The sequence below is a fragment of the Bos grunniens genome, chromosome 2 (assembly GCF_055505025.1).
Source record: "Bos grunniens cultivar Pamir isolate PY7600 chromosome 2, Bosgru_T2T1.0, whole genome shotgun sequence".
In the NCBI taxonomy this organism is placed as follows: Eukaryota; Metazoa; Chordata; class Mammalia; order Artiodactyla; family Bovidae; genus Bos; species Bos grunniens.
In genome coordinates this window covers 65,679,815-65,696,667 of record NC_141166.1, presented here as the reverse complement: position 1 = coordinate 65,696,667, position 16,853 = coordinate 65,679,815, and the positions used below count along the sequence as shown (strand labels likewise).

At 37.3% G+C, this 16,853-nt stretch overlaps 1 protein-coding gene across 17 annotated transcripts in view; it reads right to left on the bottom strand.

The window, feature by feature from the left end:
* C2H2orf76 (chromosome 2 C2orf76 homolog) overlaps window positions 1–16,853 on the bottom strand; it is a 105,350-nt gene that overhangs the window by 16,033 nt on the left and 72,464 nt on the right. For all 17 annotated transcript variants that reach the window (XM_086349791.1, XM_086349837.1, XM_086349894.1 and 14 more), the window contains one exon: window positions 5,857–5,907. In XM_086349791.1, the coding sequence (XP_086205917.1) occupies window positions 5,857–5,907 (51 nt within the window). The remainder of the gene's footprint in view (window positions 1–5,856; window positions 5,908–16,853) is intronic.

Here is a 16,853-nt window from a genome sequence, read left to right as displayed (position 1 = left end):
TTAGAGTCCCTAAATACTAAGATTAGCAAATAAGGTTTTTTAAAAAGTCTGTCTTTGTTAATGTCTACTACTACTATTTTTCTACTAATCTCTCAGAAGAGATTGAGTGACAGGAGGTCAAATGATCATAGCAACAAGTTGCTACCACTCTCAGAATTTAAACACCATCAAGGATGCACTGGTAATCTGATCAAGGCTGCTAATACTCAAAGACTACCAATGTCTGTCTCCTGGTTTTCAAATACTGCACAGGCTCACACCATCTAATCTGCTTTATTCAATCTCTCCTTCACTCCTTAATCTGTTTATCTTGAAATCAGGCTACACTGTGTTTTTCCAGTAAGTAGTTTCTCTACATTGGGTACTCCTAACTGGGCAATAATCAGTTCTTAATTATTTAACAGACATAGCATTCAACAGGTTTAAATTCAGAAAGTTACTAATTCTCCACTCAGTTATTTAATTAATTTACTGTGAAAGTGAAAGTGAAAGTGAAGTCACTCAGTCGTGTCCGACTCTTTGTGACCCCATGGACTGTAGCCTACCAGGCTCCTCCATCCATGGGATTTTCCAGGTAAGAATACTGGGGTGGGTTGCCATTTCCTTCTCCAGGGGATCTTCCCAACTCAGGGCTCGAACCCGGGTCTCCCGCATTGTAGATAGACGCTTTACCCTCTGAGCCATCAGGGAAGTCTAATTTACTATAGTTATACATATAGTTATAGTTTATATATATATATAGTTATAGTTATAGTTTACATATATTATTATATCTGAATAAACTCTTAACCTTAAGCTAAAATTCATTTCTATCAATCATGCTATTTGATTCAACAAGGAATTTCAGTGAAATGAAAGACTCTGTTAAAGAAAAAAAAACCTTGATTTAACTATGTTCTAATAATAAAGAAGAATTAGGGTACCTATTTAGTTAAGAACAGGCACTCTGAAATGCTCATTATTTTAAATAGTAAACTTTCAATTGCCTATTACAATTTTTAATATAAGGTAGCCTTATAAAAATCAATCTTACCTAAGTGAAATATACACATTTAGGATATAAAATAGGTCACAATGGCTAAAAAATAAGCTTACAATGTACACAAGAAAACAAACAAATGTGACTTTTGAATTATCTATTATACTGAGTTACCTATTATACTCTTTTTCTCACTATAAATATATATTGTTTGTTACTAGAGATAAGTTAGAGAAGCCAATAGTAGTTGCTTTTTTCTTTTTAAACAAAAGGACCTTGATTAAAAGTCTGTTATAATCGACCTGCAAAATTGCATACTGACCTCTCCAAGTGTCATCATGTTCTATATATTTTGCTAATAACCTTTAAGTTAGAAATATCTTTGCTCCGATATGCTCTGCAACCCCACAATAAGGAGGCAACGTTTTATTTTTATTAGAAAAAGAAATGCTTTGAACATAAATTTTCACCAGATTTTTCTCTCCAACAGAAATTGGGAAGAAAAGAAATGCCCCGCAAAACTAATACAATTATGTAAAGTTTAAAAATAAAATAAAATTAAAAAAAAAAAAAGAAATGCCCCTTTCTTTGTTAAATCATCTTTTTCACTTGTTTTTACTTCTTAAAAAAAACAATGTTAATTATTAACAGAAACAACTTCTGCTGGTATTGTTTCCTTAGTGAAGATTTCTTGAGGAAAACAACCTCATAAAGATAAAAACAAGATTTACGTTTGCAGAGTATTTAATGTGTTCACATTGTTTAATGTAATCTCCCAAGCCTTAGAAACAAACAGAATTAGCAGCCTCACACTGTACAACAACAAACATTCACTGCACACATACACCATGCCTAAACAAAAAGAATTTAAAAATAAGACAACATCCCCTGTGCTTTAAGAACACACTATCTGGCCAGGGTAAATCAGTAATAGACGCAGATGCCAATTAAATGGGAGGCAGGGCTCTGAGAAATCTCTGACTCTTGGCAGCCGGGCAGAGAGACTGGACCTTTGTCCAAGGGCACAGAGATGGCAACTAACAAAAATGAAATCTGACTCTGTGCCCTTTCCACTCCCCAACACCTACTGTGTTCAGTCCCTCAGTATCCCTGTAGCAATACTGCAGGACAAGGACAGGTGAGCAAGGAACACTTCAGCATTTCTTGTCAAAGACAAAGTGGCAGATTGTTAAAGAGCCAAACACAGTCACTTGAATTCTACCAAAACCATGGTGGTTCTCTAATTTCCTCACAGGTAAATGTGTTCGTTTTTCCTGCCAATTCATCTGAGTAGTATAGAAATAATAGGACAAGTGGATGTTAATAAGGTGGACTAATAAGAAAGATACGTTATCTACCACCATGGTAAAAGAAAAAGGAACAAGGAAAAAGTACAAAATCAACTGCAAAACAAGGTTTAAATGGCAATAAAAACATATCTGGCAATAATTACCTTAATTATCAATTAACTAAATGCTCCAGTCAAAAGACTTAGAGTGACAGACTGGATAATAAAACAAGCTTACAATATGTTGCCTACAAGAGACCCACTTTAGGGTGAAGGACACAAATACATTGAGAGTGAGGGGATAGGAAAGACTCACGTACAGAGCTATAAAAGACCACAGCTGCCAGAGCACTCCTGAGGGAAAAACAAAACAGGAGGCAAACTCTCCCAAACTTCAGGAAGGAGTCGATTGATACTATAATACTAACAATACTGCAAAGCTACAGTAATCAAAATAGTGTGGTTTGGGGCAAAAACAGACATACAGATCAATGGAACATAACAGAGAGCCCAGAAATAAAGCCACACATACAGTCAATTAATCTTTGACAAAGTGGCAACAGTATACAAGGGGAAGTCTCTTTAGCAAGTGATTCTGCCACATGTAAATCAGTAAAGTCAGAACACATCCATACAACACGCACAAAAATAAACTCAAAATGGCCTAAAGATGTAAACATAAGACACCAAAATACTCCTAGAAGAGAACACAGACAAAACATTTTCTGACACAAATTGTACCAATATTTTCTTAGGTCAATCTCCCAAGTTCAGTTCAGTCACTCAGTCATGTCTGACTATTGGCAACCCCATGGACTGCAGCATGCCAGGCTTCCCTGCCCATCACCAACTCCCAGAGCTTGCTCAAACTCATGTCCATTGCGTCGGTGATGCCATCCAACCATCTCATCCTCTGTCATCACCTTCTCCTCCTACCTTCAATCTTTCCCAGTATCAGGGTCTTTTTCAATGAGTCAGTCCTTCATATCAGGTGGCCAAAGTATTGGAGTTTCAGCTTCAACACCAGTCCTTCCAATGAACATTCAGGACTGATTTCCTTTAGGACTGACTGGTTGGATCTCCTTGCAGTCCAAGGGACTCTCAAGAGTCTTCTCCAACACCACAATTCAAAAGCATCAATTCTTCGGCACTCAGCTTTCTTTATAGTCCAACTCTCACATCCATACATGACTACTGGAGAAACCATAGCTTTGACTAGACAGATCTTTGTCAGCAAAGTAATGTCTCTGCTTTTTAATATGCTGTCTAGGTTTGTCATAGCTTTTCTTTGAAGGAGAAAGAATCTTTTAATTTCATGGCTGCAGCCACCATCTGCAGTGATTTTGGGGCTCAAGAAAATAAAGTCTCTCACTGTTTCCATTGTTTCCCCATCTATTTGCCATGAAGTGATGGGACCAGATGCCATGATCTTTGTTTTCTGATGTTTAGTTTTAAGCTAGATTTTTCCCTCTCCTCTTTCACCATCATCAAGAGGCTCTTTACTTTCTCTTCACTTTCTGCCATAAGGGTGGTGTCATCTGCATATCTGAGGTTATTGACATTTCTCCCGGCAGTCTTGGGTTTTGTAGATGCAAAAATTACATATAGAATGGATGGATAACAAGGTCCTATTGTATAGCACAGGAAATTATATTCAATGTCCTGGGATACATCATAATGAAAAAGAATACACACACACACACACACACATACATACATACATATATATGAGTCACTTTGTTGTATAACAGAAATCATAAATTAAGTATAATTCAATTAGTAAAAAGAGACTTTAAAAGATATTTTATGCAAACAAAAAGGATAAGAAAGCAGGGGTGGCAAAATACTCATGTCAGACAAAACAGACTTTTTAACAAAGGCCATAAAAGAAAGAAAGACACTATAAAATGATAAAAGAATCAATGCAAGAAGATACTCCACCCATTAACAAACTAATATACATACCCAACATCACACCTAAATATACAAATACCAACAAAGGGAAAAATTGAAGGAATACATTATTTACCATCATGATGATTAGTAGCCAGATATTTTGATAACTTCATTATCTAAAACTTATCTTTCAAAATAATTTACATGGAACACAAGTTTGAATACACATCTACAGCATGTAAAAAAGGGAACCCATATGTAACTATGCCAATCTGAAGTGGCATCTGTAGACAGATTCAAGTTTAAGGTTGTATGTCAAGGCTTGACACTTTGAAAGCTGTGAAAGACAGAACTGAAAAGTTTCATATTTACTTAATCATGCTTTTTATTCCTTTCTCTTATTCAATATTTAGTATGTAAATTCTTGAAGTCCAATAAATCAAAGTACTTTCGACTCAGTGCCTTTAACTTCTGCTTGACTACCCCTTGTGACCTCACAATTAATCTCTGAATATTAAAATGCACACACACGGTGAAGATTGTGATTTCAAAGTATTTTATGTCATAAGTTGCTCTACCAAATGGCAGCAGAATTAAAAACCACTCCAGAAATGATCTAGGGTAATTAAAAATTTATGCTTTAAAATGTCTGCGCCAATTAACAGAAATATTTATTAGGTGCATCGTAATTCTCAAGTGAAGTCTCAAATCCAAAGTTTGGTGAGTGTCAATATCCTGAAGGTTAATAACTGTACATCTTTATAATGAATAATGAAACCTAGCTTCTTGACTTATTACTACATTTTAAAGTCAGTAACTGCAACGTATAAAATTACTGTGTAACACGCTCAAGTTGTTGCTGTTGTTGTTTAGTCAGCTAAGTAGAGTCCGACTCTTTTGCTAAAAGCCCTATGGACTATTGCCCATCAGGCTCCTCTGTCCATGGGATTTCCCAGGCAAGAATACTGGAGTGGGTTGCCATTTCCTTCTCCGGGGGATCTTCCTGACCCAAGGATTGAACCTGCCTCTCCTGTGTTGGCTGGAGAAGGCAATGGCAACCCACTTCAGTACTCTTGCCTGGAAAATTCCATGGACAAAGGAGTCTGGTAGGCTGCAGTCCATGGAGTCTCAAAGAGTTGGACACGACTGAGTGACTTCACTTTCACTTTTCACTTTCATGCATTGGAGAAGGAAATGGCAACCCACTCCAGTGTTCTTGCCTGGAGAATCCCAGGGACAGAGGAGCCTGGTGGGCTGCCGTCTCTGGGGTTGCACAGAGTCAGACACGACTGAAACGACTTAGCAGCAGCAGCAGCAGCTCCTACATTGGCAGATGAATTCTTTACCACTGAGGCACCAGGGAAGCCAACATACTCAAGTTATTGACATCTAAAATGTTAAATCTCTTCTTTTAATTCCCAGTCTTTAATCATTTCTCCTTTTCTGATTACCTGACAAAGAAATTCATTTCAAATCATTTTCCAAACATGCTATTCCTCATAAATACGCCACTTGATGACACAAGTAGTATTTACTTTAACGATATACTAGAATTCCTATATTTTTAAATAACTTCCATATTGGTTTGTATATACAGATTGCAAACTCATTTTTGAAAACCAAATTTAAATTCACTTCAAAATAAAACTAATGTGAAATTATATGTTTTAAAAGAATAAGAAAAATTGGTTACCATATTTATAATTTCTGAATGGTGGTGGGAGGCTGGTCCTCAAAGGGATATCTGTAAGATAAAGAGTATTTTTATTATAAAATATTCAAATAGTCATAGTATTAAGAGAATTGGCATTTTATTATACAATAGCATCTACATACACTTGAAATATATAGTAAGTATGTGTGAAACATTATTATATAGTTGATGTTCATTTAGCACATGAATCTGAGAATCCCTTGGGGTCAGTAGTAGAAACCAAAGATCTGGAACAATCTTATCACTCTTACCAAAATTCATACAACCTATAATGTAACTACTCTAACTCAGCAAAGAAACTGTAAAATTTTCTTAAAACAGTGTTTTCAAACACTAGTATTAGTGTTCATTTATAATTAATTAAACTACAACCCTTACAGAGGGAATTAAGTAACATATATCTAAATTACATATGCATATATCCTTTGACCTAACAATTCCACTTGGAGAATTTACCATAGAAATATACTTTGCACACTCGTGTGTGTGTGTGTGTGTGTGTGTATGAAATGACTTAAACAAAGGTACTAACTGTAGCACTGTTCGCAATAGCAAATGCCTGGGAAAATCCAAGTATCTTTCAATGAGGGGACTTCCTAAATAAACTATAATACGTCCAAACAACTAAACATATTTTTCAACAACCAGTAAAACAACCAAAAAAGAAGGAGAAGGAAGCTCTTTACTAACATTGTAAGATCTTCAAGATATGTCAAGAGTAAAGAACGCAGATTTTCCTGGTAGTCCAGGTGGTTAAGAATCTGCCTGCCAGCGCAGAGAACATGGGTTCAGTCCCTGGTCCAGAAGATCCCACATGCCACAGAGCAACCAAGCCTATGCGCCACAACTACTGAACCCACGCTCTAGAGCCTGGTGCTCCTTAACAAGAGAAGCCACCACAATGGAAGTCTGTGCACAGCAATTAGAGAGTAGCCCCCGCGTGCTGCAACTAGAGAAAGCCTGTGCGCAGCAACAAAGATCTAATGCAGCCAAAAATTAAATAAAAAAATTTTTTAAGAGCAAAGCAGGTATAAGGCAGAGCATTATTTTTAGTATGCTACCTTTTGAATAAAAGAGAGGAAAAATAAGAATATGTATTTGCTTTTGTTTATACTTCCATGGGAGAGAGCATGATGCACTGGTCTGATAAAGAACAGAAGTGGGAAGGAGATTTTTCACTGTATTCCTTTTTACATATTCATCCTTAAAAACCATAGGAATGTGTTACGAAAGAAAACTTTTTTAAAAACCTACACATCTGAATTAGGAAAAGTGTTCAAGTACATTTAACCTTTTAAAGGTCAGTGAAAGTGAAAAAGTGTTATTTACTAAGTTATGTCCGACTCTTTTGCAACCCCATGGACTGTAGCCTCCCAAGCTGCTCTGTCCATGGAATTTTCCAGGCAACAATACTGGAGTGGGTAGCCATTCCCTTCTTCAGGGTATCTTCCTGACCCAAGGATTAAACCCACATCTCTTGCACTGCAGGAAGATTCTCTTACCACTGAGTCACCAGGAAAGCCCAAATTTTAAAGGTCAAATAAATACCAAAATTAAAATATAATTTATTCATTTACGTTACAAGCATTTAAAGTACCCACTACCAAGTATTCCAGGGACAGGGAAAATAAGAAGTTACTGAGACAAGTCCCCACTCTTGAGAGGGCACGCTCCCTGTGAATCTTGTAACAAAGGTGTGTTCACAGCTAGGGCTATGATCTCACCTGCCACATGCTAGAATCACCCAGCCCCACATCTGTAAATCAGACTCACAGCCGGCCAGTCCCAAGCATATTTAGACTCAAAATGAAAACCTGCTGAGATGATTCTTAGACAAACACAATCACAGGAGGCCAACTAGATGACAGGAATGAGTGAGGCTGGGCAAACAGGAGGGCCATGAGGTAAGAGCAAGCATCCCATAAAAGGAGGTGCAGTCCCTTCATTCTAATTGGTCACCTAAAGATTTAAATGGAAACACTAAGTCTAGGGTGAGTGGGGAGGGAGGTTAGGTGAATTGTATTGACTTTTAAAATACTGTAGGCAGGGACTTCCCTGGTTATCCAGTGGTTGAATTCACCTTCCAAAGCAGGGGACACAGGTTCGATTCCTGATTGGGGAACTAAGATCCCCACATTGGTGGTGGTTTAGTCCCTCAGTCATATCCTACTCTTGTGAACACATGGACTGTATCCCACCAGGCTCCTCTGTCCATGGGATTTCCCAGGCAAGACATGCCACAGGGCAACAAGCCCACTTGCCACAATGAAGATCCCATGTGCAGCAACTACGACTCAATGCAGCCAGAAAAGAAAAAAAGAAAAAAAAATGCTGTAGGCCAAAGGAAACCTGTCTGTGGAGTCCACATTCGCCTGCCCAACCTCCATCTGAAACCTGTTTTAGCCTTAGCGGAGCACAGAACTTCATTTTATCTTTTGTTTCTCACTTTTGAATTATAAGCCAAAGAAGTGTTGACTAAATATCAGAAAGAAGAATTAAATCTGTTTAATTTATTGCCATTGGTATTTCCTAAACTAGACAGCAAAACTCCCTGAAGAAAGGACTAAGGTACAGAAGAAACAGTGCCATGAAACTATTTTCATTTAGAGATGTCTACAGTCAGGACACCAAATCACCCCCTTAGACCTCACAAGTCTAGGCTTCTGAGAGAAGAGACTATGACAGAGATGAAAGGAGTAGTTTTTTTCCATCTGTGGATCTCAGCTCAGCTGTCACCTCCACAAAGAGGCCTTCCAGGACAGCCCTACTAAAATAGGGGTCTCCTCTCATATTCCTTCATTCATAACATTTTTTACAATTAGAGCTTTGTTTACTTAGTTTGGTCTCTCTTCTCTACTAATTCATAAATTCCTAGAGATTAAGACACAATGGCCCGTCTTCCCAAAACCTAGGACAGTGCCTGGCACATCATATGTTAATAAATACTGGTTCCAGTGAGGGCGAGGACTACAGCCTATTTCCTTCATCATGTTGCCAAAGCCTAACAGAGTGCCTGGCACACGGCAGGTGCTCAAAAACAGACATGAGTAAAAATGCATCATTTAATCCCTTTAATCAGCAGGTTAGGGCACTGAGGTCCCAAGAAGGCAGTCGATCAGCCCAAAGTATCAAGAGCCAGGACTAGAAACCAGCCCTCCCAATTTCCATCTGCCACACTAAGAAGGGTAGGACTAAAGCTGGTATCTTCTGCGGTGGCAAAAGAAAAGAAAGATTAGATGTTAAACACATTCTGGTGAGGTGAACTTTACATATAAAAATGCTTGAAGAGGAAGAGGAAAAGAACAAACACTTCCTTATGAAAAAGGTTGTTTCCCATTTTATACCGCTATGAATACGGCAATGAGCATTCATATGTAGACATATACTTTCATTACATCTACAGGTGGAATGGCTGGGTTGTACGGTAGGTTCGTATGTTTAACTTGTCAAGAATTTGCCAAATCATCTTCCAAAGTGGTACCTTTTTAACGCTCCCACTAGCAACAGATAAGAAGCTCCAGTTCTTTCACATCCTAGCCAAAAACTTGGTTTTTAACTTCTAAAGCTTTCTTATTTCAGTCTTGTTAAGTGGGTGTGTTATGCTCTCATTGTGGTTTTAACTTGCATTTCACTAAAGACTGATGATGAGTATCACCGAATGTGCTTATTCGTCGTCCATACATTTTCTTTGATGAAGTGCATGTTCAAATATTTTGCCCATTTTTTTAATTGGGTTATATGTCATATAACTTGAGTGGTAAGAGTTTGGTTTCTTTCTTTAGTTACTACTATTCTAGACACAAATTCCTTGTTGAATATATGTTTTACAAGTATTTTCTCCAAAGTCTGTGGTTTGCCTCTTCATTTTCTTAACAGTGTATTTTAAAAAGCAAAAGTTTTTAATTTTGATGAACCCTAGCTAGATTTTTTTTGGAGGGGGGGGCTCATTGTACTTTAATAAATTTTGCAAAATCAGTCTTTAAGATTTTCTCTTATGTTTTCTTTCAGAAGTTTTTATAGTTTCAGATTTTAAATTTAGGCCTTGACCAATCTCAAATCATTTTTTGTGTATGGCAACAGGTGAGAGTTCAAGTTCATTTATTTGCATGTGAATATCCAATTGTTTCAGCTTCTTTTTAGAAAGATGACAGCTTCCCCCTAAAATGCTGTGATCAAAAACCAATTAAACATACGTATAAGACTATCTCTGGACTATTTTTCATCGATATACATGTCATCTGTATAACAATACCACTGAATCCTGCCTGACATAGTTTTACAGTAATAAGTCGTGAAATCAGATAGTGTAACTCTTTCAACTTATTTCTTTCTGTGATTTATTTATATCATTATTTATTTATATATTATGTCTTTTTTACTTTCCTTATAATTTTTGAACATGTTAGAGTAACTTATTCATAGACTTTAGAATAAGTAGACATTATCTGAAGGAAAAAAGAAAGCTTGCTGAGATTCTGATTGGGATTGGAATCCATACATTATTTTGAGGAGTCATGACGTCTTAACCATATTGAGGTTTCTGATCTATGAACATAGTATATCTCCATTTATCTAGGTCTTTTTAAACTTCTCAGTGATGTTTTAGAGTTTTCAGTGCAAAAGTCTTACAACTCTTATCGAATATACCCTATTTCAATTTTTTGGATGCTATTATTCTTTTTTAGTTTCCAACTGTATATTGCATAATTAGTTTTTATATATTCATTTATACCCTACAACCTTGCTAAAAGCTCAAGTTACTAGTTCCAGTAGTGTTTTTATAAACTCCATAGGATTTTCAACAAAGATAATCAACTCACCAGTGAATAATGACAATTTTACCTCTTTCTAACTTGGATCCATTTATTTCTCTATCTTGTCTTACTGAACTGGCTAGAACTTCCAGCACAGTGTTTAATAGAAGCAATTTCTAAGAAAATATCTTGCCTAGTTCCTTATATTAGGAGGAAAATCCTCAGTCTTTCACCATTAAATATGATGAAAGGTATCATTTTTTTCACAATTATCTTTAATCAGGTAGAGAGTTCCCTTCTATTCCAACTTTACTGAAAAAGTTTCTAACAGAAGTGGATGCTGTAGAAGCATATACACTACCAATACATAAAACAGACAGCCAATGGACATTTGCTGTACGACTCGGGGAACTCAAACCAGGGCTCCGTGACAACCTAGAAGGCTGGGAAAGGGTGGGATGTGGGAGGGAGGCTCTGGAGGAAGGGGACATAAGTACTCCTATGGCTGATTCATTTTGATGTTTGGCAGGAATCAAAGATTTCTTTCCTTAGTACCATCGACCTCCCTTCCCAGAAGTAACCACCAACTATCCTTAAGTTAGCATTACTTTCTTCATTGCTTATATTTTCATTCTGTTAAGTCATAGCCACAGAAGATAAAGTATTATTTCACGTTTTAAATTTATGGAATATTTAAACTAAGGAATCTATAGTACATTTGTAATACAAACAAGAGAGTATTACCCTAACACTATATTGAAGGAATGGTCCCTTTCTGATAAGGTGATAATGTGCTATGATTTTGCTACTATAAAACTATCCTGTTCCTTTCTAAGTAGGAGGGGCACCAGGGGAGTGCCTCTTTACAGAAAAAAGTGCTAGATAATAAACATGGAAGGAGTCACAGAGTTAGAAAAAAATCCCAGTTACTGCAACTACCAGAGATTTGGGTAAAGATCATCAATGGATACTAAAACTGGGACTTCCCTGGCAGTCCTGAAGTTAAAACTCCAGGCTTCAATACAGGGGACACAAGTTCGATCTCTGGTTGAGGAACTGTTTTGGTGCAGCCAAAAAATTTAAAAATGAATTTAAAAACAAAATAGATACTAAAACTATTGGAAACAACATACACATATGGTCTCAACTATTTATTAGTTGAAAAGATACCTTTACAACAGAGAAATCTAGTAGACAGCATCTTAACCAAATGATTTAAACATCTATCACGAGAGCTTCCAGGCTGCTGAACACATGGTGATACCAGGGAGAATGGTGCACTCCAAGAGGGCACGGAAGTTCCACCCCCCTTCCCCATGCTTTGTCCTATGCATATTTTTCATCTGGCCATTCCTCAGTTTAATTCTTCTCTAATAAACGGCTGATCCGGTAAGTTCATAAATACTACCAATAACCAAGTGCTTCCTGATATGATGCAGTGAGGAGGAATCACCAATGTTAGGGATCAGCAAACTATTTCTGTAAAGATCAGTAAAAAATATTTTAGTTTTTGTGAGCCACATGGTTTCTGTCACAACTATTTAAGTGCCACTGAAATACAAAAGCAGTACATATAATATGTAAATAAATGGGTGTGGCTGTGTTTCAATAAACTTTATAAAAACAGGGGGAAGGTCAGACTGACCCATAGCTCGTGATTTTGTCAACCTGCAACCTACATGGTAATCCTGTCAAAAATGTCTAATCTGAATCTAATCATATGAAAACAATCTGACAAATTCAAATTGTGGGGCATTCTATAAAAACTCAGATTTGGATTTTTTCTCAAAAATAAAAAAAATCAATAAAATGACAGATAACTGAAGGTGAGACCTGTTCCAGGTTAAAGGAGGTTAAGAAGACAGGACTTGCAATGAAAACATACAGAAGATCCTTAAATGCATGTTTCTAAGTGAAAGAAGCCAGTCTGAAAAGACTGCATACTGTATGATTCCAAGTACATGATATTCCGGAAAAAGCAAAACTAGAGACAATAAAAAGATCGGTGGATACCAGGGGCTTGCAAAGAGGATGAAAAGAAGAAGCATGGGCGATTTTTAGAGCAATTAAACTATTCTGTATGATACTATAATGGTGGCTACAAAACCCATAGAACTTTACAGCACAAAGAGTGAACTTTAATGTATGCAAAACAAAACAACTACAAAAAAAAACAAGACAGAGGGTCCCAGGAAAGAACACAGAGGGTAAGAAGAGAATATAAATGTATTGCAAATATATGAAACAATCTTACTGAAGAGAGAGAAAAAAGGTGCTGATCTAAATAACTCTGGCAATGAACAGATTTTGTAAGACTAAGGCAAAAGGATGGAGAAGGCGATGGCACCCCACTCCAGTACTCTTGCCTGGAAAATCCCATGGACGGAGGAGCCTGGTAGGCTGCAGTCCATGGGGTCGCTAAGAGTCGGACCCGACTGAGCCACTTCACTTTTCACTTTCATGCATTGGAGAAGGAAATGGCAACCCACTCCAGTGTTCTTGCCTGGAGAATCCCAGGGACGGGGGAGCCTGGTGGGCTGCCATCTATGGGGTCGCATAGAGTCGGACACAACTGAAGCGACTTAGCAGCAGCAGTAGCAGCAGCAAGGCAAAAGGAAATCACAAAAGCACTGTATTCTAGTTAATATCAAGTTGTTTCCCACAGAGTACCAAATAACAACTCTAATACAGCTATACCTGTATGTTAAGTTTAAGTTGCTCAGTCGTGTCTGACTCTTTGCAACCCCAGGGACTGTAGCCTGCCAGGCTCCCCAGTCCATGGAATTTTCCAGGCAAGGATGTTGGAATGGGCTGCCATTTCCTTCTCCAGGGAAAGTGAAAGTTTCTCAGTTGTGTCCAACTCTTTGTAACCCCATGAAATATACAGTCCATGGAATTCTCCAGGCCAAAATATTGGAGTGGGTAGCCTTTCCCTTCTCCAGGGGATCTTCCCAACCCAGGGATCGAACCAGGGTCTCCTGCATCACAGGCGGATTCTTTACCAGCTGAGCCACAAGGGAAGTCCAAAAATACTGGAGTGGGTAGCCTTTCCCTTCTCCAGGGGATCTTCCCAACCCAGGAATCAAACCAGGGTCTCCTGCACTGCAGGCAGATTCTTTACCAACTGAGCTATCAGGGAAGCCCATACGTGTATACTGGAATTAAACAGGTAAATAAATGGATGGCAGATGATGGGAGCCAGGTTTCTCACAATTGGGAGTGAGGATGTACAGATAAGCAAACAGAGAAGGCTGAAATGATCCACGTGATAATGGATTAGAGTTGGAAACATCAGTAAGAACTCACATTTAACATACAGATTCAGGTGGTAAATATGAAAATATTTATACATATGTGTAAATACACAGGTTGACATATTTCCTTGCTCTGTCAAGAAAGCCTAAGAAATTAAAGTAGTGAAGAGCATACCTAGCACCCAGATTTTGGTCTAAAACCATACTCCAATAAAAGCAACCAAGGCTCCTAGAGAAATGGCTGGTTCTAGGACTGGCATGGGAAATACACAAAATTAGCCTGGACCATCTTAAAAACCACACACAGACGGCATACATCAAAGGGGCATAGAAGACAACTGAAAGTTTTCAGTGACCAAATCTATAACAATCTGAGCAACAAATATCTCCCATGCAAAAGAATTTCAAGTAAATTATGTAGCTATTGTACACTAAAGGAAGGAGAACATAATTCCCCACTCCTTAACTGTGCGCTGTGCATAGTGACTTCCTTCCAGAGTACCTTATGAACAGGGAGATACCAGAGTAACCAGTGATACAGTGGAGAAACCTGTACTACTTCAGCCAAGTGGTCAAAGTCAACATCAACAACCATAAATCATTTAGAAAATATGTACCCTTGATATGATGTGATATGATAAAAGTGACACTATCTGTGTGATCTTCCTCTCGAAAACCCATAACTCCAGTCTAATCATGAGAAAAATCATCAGGCACATTCCAATAGAGGGATATCCTACAGTAAGCTTGATCAGTACTCCCCAAAACTGTGGAAGTCCTCAAACAAGGAAAATCTGAGAAATTTCCACAGTTCACAGAGCCTAGAGAGACATGACAACTACGCGTCATGTAGTATCCCGGCTGGGATCCTGGAGCAGAAAAAGGACATCAGTAAAAACTAAGGAAACCTGAATCAACTATGGACTGTACTTAATACGACATCAACATTGGTTCATTAATTGCAACAAATGCAGCATACTAATATGTTAATAATAGGGGAAACTGTGGAGGGGAGAATTAAATATAAACAAATAAATAAAGATTTAAAAGATAAGGAAAATTTTTCTAACTATTCTAGTAGTCACCCATCAGAATAGACTGCTCTACAAAGTAACAGTTCACTGGGAGTAACGGGGTATAAAGAATTGAGTTCTGAGTTGGACGTTTGGATAAAATCTCCACAGCTTTTCTTTATTTAATAGATGAAATTATTTTACATTCAGAACCCAAATCTAAAGTATTGCAAAGTATTAAAATGCCAGATCAAGAAATAATTAAAATGTCATATAGTCTAGATAATTGGTTTGTATATTATTCTGAAAATTTGTCATCTAAATAAGGTAATACATGATATCTCTATGATCAAAATATCTGATCAATATCCATTTCCCCTATGTTAATAATAGATTTGTTTTACTATATTTATATGCTTATATATGGATACAATCTTAGGTATTATTATATTTACACTTATTTATAAATGCTAGTTTATATCCACTACACTTATTTGTTCTATTTACATAACTTTAGATTTTAATGGGATGGTATAGTGGTTCAATGATTCTCAAGGCAGAATGGATCCAATTTAACCAAAGTTTCTTGGTTGAGGGAGAAAAAGACAATTATGGGAAGAGACCATGTTAAACTATGGATGGCAAAAGTGATTTATCAAAAGGACAGCTGGAAAGGCAAGAAGGCATCTAAAATAACCCCAATGAACATTCGGTTTGTATACAAGATTCTCTGTGCCATGATGTCAAGCATCCTTCCAGCTTTCAGTGTTCAAAACATTAAAGCAAGGCCAACAGGCACATGAAAAGATGCTCAACATTGCTAATTATTAGATAAACGCAAATCAAAACTATAATGAGATCAGACCAGACCTCAGACCAGTCAGAATGGCCACCCTCAAAGTCTACAAATAGGCGACTCCCCTGGTGTCCAGTGGTCAAGACTCTGTGTGCCCAGTACAGGGCGCCTGGCTTCAATCCCTGGTTAGGGAACTAGATCCTACGTGCCCAGAGACTAAGACCTGGTGCAGCCAAATAAATATATAAATGAAAATATTTTTAAAAGTCTACAAATAATAAACGCTGGAGAGTGTGTGGAGAAAACAGGACCCTCCTACACTGTTGGTGGGAATATAAATTGGTGCAGTCACTATGGAGAGCAGGATGGAAGCTCCTTAAAAAACTAAAACTAGAGTTACCATATGATCTGGGAACCCCACTCCTGGGCACATATCCAAAATAGACAAAAACTCTTAACGGAAATGTTCACAGCAGCACTATTTACAAAACCAAGACATGGAAGCAACCTAAATGTCCATCATCAGAGGAATGGATAGAGAAGATGTGGTATACAAATAAAATGGGATATTACTCAGCCATATAAAAGAACAAAGTAGTGCCATTTGCAACAACATGGATGAACCTAGATATTATCATACTAAATGAAGTTAAGTCAGACACAGAAAGACAAATATTATATACTTATCTGTGGAATCTAAAATAATAATACAAATGAACTTTTTTACAAGACAAAAATAGACTCACAGACATAGAAAATAACACTATGGTTATCAAAGGGAAAGGGTGGGAAGGATAAATTAGAAATTTGAAATTAACAGATACACACTACTATGTATAAAATTTAAACAAGGACTACTGTAAAGCACAGGGAGCTAACTATATTCAATATAATAACCTATAATGGGAAAGAATCTGAAAAAGAATATGTATGTGTGTGAATCTGTTTGTTATATACCTGAAACATGGTAAATCAACTATACTTCAACTAAAAATAAAACAGTAGAGCATGATGAACTAAATTCAAAGACTCTTTTGAATCTAAGCAAATCCATTTATTTCAGAGATTCTATTTAAGCAAGTAAGGTAATAGAGAAGAATAAAGAGGCAACTGAGTGTACTGCTTAGGCGTACATGGTTGTATAGCTAAACTGCAAGGT